Genomic DNA, 6,527 nt, shown 5'->3' with positions numbered 1-6,527 from the left:
CACGATGAGAAACAGCATGTGAAGATGCCGGTAAGCCACGAGCCATGTGGCAAGGTATAGATTTATAAAAATGGATTAATTTAAGCTGAAAGAACAGTTAGCAAGAAGCCTGCCATGGCCATACAGTTTGAAACCAATACAAGTCTCTGTGTTTACTTGGTCTGGTCTGACGGCTGTGGGACTGGCAGGTGAGAGAGATTTGCCCTGACTGTGGGCCAGGCAGGAAAACTCTAGCAACAATACATACTTTTCCAAGTCAATATAAAATCTGGTGATTCATAAATAAGAGAAAATATGCAATATATTTCCTTCTGATAGTGGCCTTATTGATACTATGTTTATCAACAATGTCACCCCTTCTCTAACAATGCTGTGATTTTGTTCTTCTTCATGGCAGAACTCTTTATTGACCTTAGAATTGGTTTCATGTAGTCTAGATTGGTTTTAATTCTTAAGTTTCCTATGTAAACTGCCCTTGAATTATCTTCTTTTCTAGAAGTGCTAGGACTACAGGCACACACCACAAGGCCATCAAAGATTTACTTCTGAATAAAATAATAAAATTTTAGTGTTAATATATACTATGTTGTATGATCCTTTCAGATATACCTTTTTTTTTTTTTTGGTCTCTTATACTGTTTTGCCACCTTAGTCTTGGCCTAGGCTACAGGCTCAGTAGAAAAAGTCTTAAAAGGAAAGTGATATTAGTTTTGATTTTCATTTCTTCCAAACCAGAGAACAAAGAAATATTTTTTTGATTAATACTCAAAAATGTCATGTAACATAGGATGAGATAGAAAGTGAGAATGAGGTTGCACAGAAGGCATTGCTATGGCCCTTTCCTTCCACTTCCAGTAGCTCAGAGTCGGCAGGAGGTGAAGACAAACTGTTGCTTTTGCCATTGCTCAGGGTTGAGTCTTCCTGCAGGGCCCTCTTCAGACTGGCAGACAGGGAGTGGATCAATCTCTCTCTGAATTCTTGACCCAGAAAGACATAGAGTATTGGGTTGAGGCAGCTGTTGAAGGAGGCCAGGGTGCTTGTGGGGTTCACCATCACGTGAATAATGTTTGGTGTCTCCTTGTTCCAGATATTTCCTAAAAGAATTATCAGTTGAAAAGGGAACCAACAGACAAAGAAGGAAGCTGCTACAGCAGTGAGGACATGTAAGGGACGGCTGGAATTTAAAAAGCCTCTTCTGCAGATCTTGGCAGCCATGAGTCCATAGCAGATGGCAATGAAGGACATGGGCATGCTGAATCCAATAATGAAACTGATGATTCCTAAAGCTGTACTCACAGTAACTGACACCTTTAATTGCTCCTTGGGGTTTGTAATCCAGGATTCAAAGTTGGTTGTACAGTGAACATCCCCTCTTGCATCTTTCACTGTAGTCAAGAAGAGGAAATGTGGCAAAGTAAGGAGTAGAGCAAGAATCCAAACTCCAACAATCATTTTCCTGGCCAGACCCACAGTTCTGTGGTTCTGAGCCCATACTGGGTACAGGACACAAATACAGCGGTCCATGGCAATGAGAGTGATCAGGAACACACTTACGAAAAGGTTTATGTGCACAATGATATGTACAAATTTGCAAAGGAACCAACCAAAAATCCATTTTCCTCTCATTATCATTGAGATGATGTGGAGTGGTATTGTAGCCATGAAAGAAAAGTCACCCAAAGCCAGGTTCAAATAACAAATGGAGGTCACAGTGTGTGCCATCCGGAATCCAGCTACCCAAATCACAAGCCCATTACCTAGCACACCAAGGACAAAGGTTATGGAGAGGACTACCAATGAGAGGATCCATAGAACCCAGGAGGTGGTAGATTCATAGAATACAACTTCTGATCCATTCAGAGGGATGGAGGAATTGGCTTCCATTTTGTCAGTATCTGAAACATTTCAACAATGACTGTTTCTTATATGGGGCTCCATCTTACACTACCCTTACTCAGATCCCACATCCATTTTCACAACATGGTACCCATTCTAAGAGTCATAGGGTAAACCTTGTTTCTATTGAATATCCCTAAAGGAATGCATAATTCTATACATTATCACAGAGCATTATTATTTCTCAGACTGATTACAAAACAGATCATGAGCTCCTATGTCCCAGCACTGATATTAAACAGAGGGTAGACAGTAAACAGTAAGTAATATGGGGAGGCATGAGTTTACCAGGGATTCGAAAGCAGTGAATTGATTAGACTGTCCCTTGGCCAATCTTTATTCTCAAAGGAAAGATTTCAAGTGAGAGATGCAGAGTTTAAACTAAGATTTATTTTTGAATGAAGCATAAGGAGTAAGTAGAGGGTCATTGAAGTATGTAATACATTCCTGATGAGTTTCTGGCCTGGTTCCAGAGAGTAGTAGCACCTAGTCCTAATCCTTCCTTTGTTTAGCCACTCCTTTTGTTTCTCTTACCTTTTGTTTCTCTTATTGCCATATGTGAATCTTGTCTGAGAGTAAGGGATCAGAGAGTACCCCAAAGATCAGATCAAAGGTCTATGCAAAACTTGGTTCAAGAAACCAGGAAAAACATGGCACCTGATAAATCAAGTAATTTGCACTTGGCATTTGGTCTCTGGGACTCCTTTTAGGTTGTTCTGAAGGTATGGAAATTAACTGGCTAAATGTAAATAGAGAGTAAATAAAAATGCCCCAGGCGAAGGGAAAGTGCTTCAGTTCTTCACCCCCTTCCAGCCATGAAAGGCTATATTTATTCTTAAGATGCCTCTGAGTCTTCTTTCCACAGAGCTGTGTGAACCCACACACTCGTGTTGTGACACTCAGTGACAGGAATATGTTTATTAGGTGATGTCCTTTTAATTCTAGCTGTAATATAATCACTGTTGTGACATTCTTCTTTGTCTGTTGGTTCCTCTTTCAATTTATCATCCTTCTAGGCACACTCTGTCATAAGACACTGCTCAGTGAAAGCCATAGAATCCTTATAGTTTTTGTCAATCTAGTGATTCTCCATCTTTCAGGTCATCATTTTTGTAAGGCAAGCACTTTAACAAATGAGCTATCCCCAGAGTCACAGTTCTCCTTTTTAGGCTATATCTTTCTGTGATCTCATTGAGAGTTGTACAGGCAGGAGCGAAATAATATTATAATGAAACCAGGACTCAGAACTTACAATAGTGTGTTGGTGTGGCAGCAAGAAATTTCCTTAACATTTTAGACACCAATATGGAAGAGTTCAACTGTGACTTCAAAAAGGCTTAGTGACAGCGGGGAACTCAAGAGACAATTACAAAGACAAAGTGGCAAATATTTCATATCTAACATCTTGCCAAGCTCGTATTAGGTTTACATCTTGTTCTGTACATGCCACAATGCAAAAATGCATACCAAGATATTCACCTTTTTTTTCTGACCTAGGTTCACACAGTCTCGTAGGTCCTGCCTATTTTTTTAGATCATATTTCTGTTCATCTAAGATACTGGTTTTAATCTAGAGTTGAAGAGACTCTTGAACAGATACTACCAAAGTTTAACAATGTGTACTTTCTTGTCAGTCTGCAAAGGCAGGAAATCAGTGAGGGGTGTATCCCATCTCTATCTTCATGCCAGTGTCTTCCATTGTTCCTGCTTGAGATGAAGCTCCTCACTGCTTGGAATACTAAGAATGAGCATGCATGCTTATTTAGTGTTATGTGGGATAGAGTGTGAGACCTCATGAGTTTTGGTAGAATACAGGGCCTCTTGTTGATCTGCATAAGCATTTTATAGTTAGTACGCTTGTTATGTTTATATGTTAATCAATCTAAACTTGTTAATGTTTATATGTTAATCAATCTAAAAAATTTATTATTATTATTATTATTATTATTATTATTATTATTATTATTATTTAAGAATACATGGAGCCAGGCGGTGGTGGCACATGCCTTTAATCCAATCACTTGGGGGGCAGAGCCAGGCAGATCTCCGTGAGTTCAAGGCTAGCATGGTCTACAGAGTGAGATCTAGGACAGGCACCAAAACTACACAGAGAAACCCTGTCTCGAAAAAAAAAAAAGAATATATGGATGTTTTGAACAATCGTAAAACCTAGGCTATTTGAATAGCGATAGAGATTTGGTCTTAATTCAGCTTGTTTTGACCTCTGAATCTTTCCTCTTCCACAACAATGTGACAAATAGTGCTTAAAGTACCCCACCTCTAGTATGCTTAATTGATCCTTTCACTAAGTAAGACAGAGTTTTGTTCAGAGAAGATGTGTACTCCAACTATTGTGAGTATAAATCCCGATCAGTCTAGAAAGTGGAATTATTTCTGCTTCATAATATTTTACTAGAGCCACATACATGACTCAATTCCGGATAAAAGCACTATGTAAGGTGATCATCAGGGACCTTCTGGGATTTCTTTTCTCCCTTTCTTAAGAAAAATATTGTTTTGTATTAATTGGAGTGCTTGACTTTGCATGAGTTACAGATTACATCTGAAACTGACACATCCATTTCAACCAATGCATCTCTGTTCCCCTCTTCCCTGTTGAGAAACTTGACATATCTTTAATGCCTAATGTGGGTTCTATAGCATCTAAAAGCAGGCATATTTTAGATTTATTTATTTATTTATTTTTTCACTTTATGTGTTTTCATGCATGAGTTTATGTGTATCGCATACATCCAAATCCATAAAGTCTCCTAAATTAAAACATTACCTCCAGGAAAGAACAGGGAAGCTAATGAATTTTAGTAAATAAACAACACACAAGTCTCAAGAGGTCCCAATACTAATGAGACTCAGAGGACCACTCCAAGATTTTGGAAATAGAAAGCAAATACTAGGAAAAGAGAGGTGGCAAAAATACTTAGACCGGTCTGTCTGACTTACCAAGATGCCTGCCTACAAGTCATGCAAAGATACAGTTTTCTTGCGTCATCCCACAGGTTGGGGTGGGATTTTCAGTGATGAATCTGCCTTTGAATTGTCTCTACTGCTAAAAATGACCTATCATTCATTCACCTGAAAATAACCCCAACAAACTCATTGGTTCAGCAATTTAGAGTTTTATATGACCATTAGTTTGGTCTGTCGTTGGTTCACTGTGTATGACTAAGTAAATATTTTTGTTGCACAGACTCAGTTAAAGCATCATACAACAGCGATTGAACTACATACTCAACACATGGTAATACACTTCAAAACACTGTGGTAATTTATCTAATTTATGGTCATCAGTGAGGTAGGAATTTTCAAAGAAGAGCTAAGTAGATTAGTTTGTTAAGGTTAGCAAAAGAAAACATAACCATTTGGGATCTTACATCACAGCAGTTGATCTTATTTCAGTTCTGGATGCTGGAAGTTCAAGATGAATATGTTAGCTTCTCCTCAGACTTCTTTACCTGGCTGTCTCCTCCCAGTGTCCACACATGATCTTATGTGTGAGTTTAAACAGCTTGGATGTTTATTTTCACAAGGACACTATCTATACTTCATTAAGACCCCACCTTTAAGGTCCATTTAGCTTTAATTGTTACTTTAAATATTCTGTTTTTAAATGGTCACATTTTGAGGTACTGTGATTAGGGCTACAACATGAAAATGAGGAAAACTCCAACATGTACCATAACATAGAATTATGGAAAAAAGCAATGAGCAAGAATGCTGGCGATAGGTCAGAAGAAAAAAGCGAGCTAGAGATTTGCCTAGAGATCCATAACAAGGTCTGAGATGGAAAGAGAGATTAGAATGAGGTGTGATGGGAACCTAAGCCATGGTAACACCTCCACAACAGAGATAGTAAGACAAGAGATAAAAATGTTTTCTATGGGCTACAGACAACTAAGTGAATAAATGTACTGACTGTTCCTCCAGAGGATCCAGGTCCAATACTCAGCATAAAATGACACCTAATACCATGTACAAATTGAGTTCTAGGGGATCTGACACCCATTTTGGCTTCTCTGAGGGAATAGGCATACATTTGGTGCCTAAATGTGTATATAGAAAAACACTCATACTTACAAAATTAAAAAATTCTAAATAGATATGGAAAAAGAGTCTTTTCTATCTCTAATATGTAGGTACTATTTACTACACCAAAATCCTTTCTGTATGTTCTGTAACAGTTTTCCTGCCTGTTATATTCAAACAAAAAACTTCAACAAATATGACTCTGAAGTCACAAATTAATTGATTGATAATCTATAATCATGAATCAATCCACCTGTTTTTATACAGCCTATGAGTCAAGAATTGTTTTTATTTTTTTATCTTACTAACTGAGTGAAACCAAGGGAAAGAAGCAATAATGTATGGAGGGATGTATAATCTAGTTGTATTCTTAAATGAAGATATGTTGGCATAGTACCACAATCATAATTATGTGTTGCCAATATACTGACATTATTAAGCTGAGATGAGGACTCTACAGACTAGTGGTGTGCAATATTTACTATCTCATTCTTGATAGAGAATACTAATTCCCAGTGAAATGTCTTGTCCAATTACCCAACTATTGAACAACCTGACCCAGTTCTTTTTCTTCTTCTTCTTCTTCT

General features: G+C 37.9%; 1 protein-coding gene across 1 annotated transcript; it reads right to left on the bottom strand.

Moving 5' to 3' along the window:
• Positions 1-774: 774 nt before the first annotated feature.
• Positions 775-1,884, bottom strand: LOC128124356 (formyl peptide receptor-related sequence 3). Its single transcript, XM_052760493.1, has one exon. The coding sequence runs from the start codon at positions 1,882-1,884 to the stop codon at positions 775-777; it is 1,110 nt and encodes a 369-aa protein (XP_052616453.1).
• Between the last annotated feature and the right edge of the window lie 4,643 nt (positions 1,885-6,527).

The sequence above is a fragment of the Peromyscus californicus genome, unplaced genomic scaffold, assembly GCF_007827085.1.
Source record: "Peromyscus californicus insignis strain IS unplaced genomic scaffold, ASM782708v3 Scaffold_4__1_contigs__length_199733344, whole genome shotgun sequence".
Classification (NCBI taxonomy): Eukaryota; Metazoa; Chordata; class Mammalia; order Rodentia; family Cricetidae; genus Peromyscus; species Peromyscus californicus.
The sequence above is the reverse complement of the archived record's forward strand: the minus strand, read 5'-3'. Positions and strand labels throughout refer to the sequence as shown.

Excerpts from the sequence above, each read along its gene's own strand:
- LOC128124356 (XM_052760493.1), bottom strand. The coding sequence starts at position 1,884 with ATGGAAGCCAATTCCTCCATCCCTCTGAATGGATCAGAAGTTGTATTC.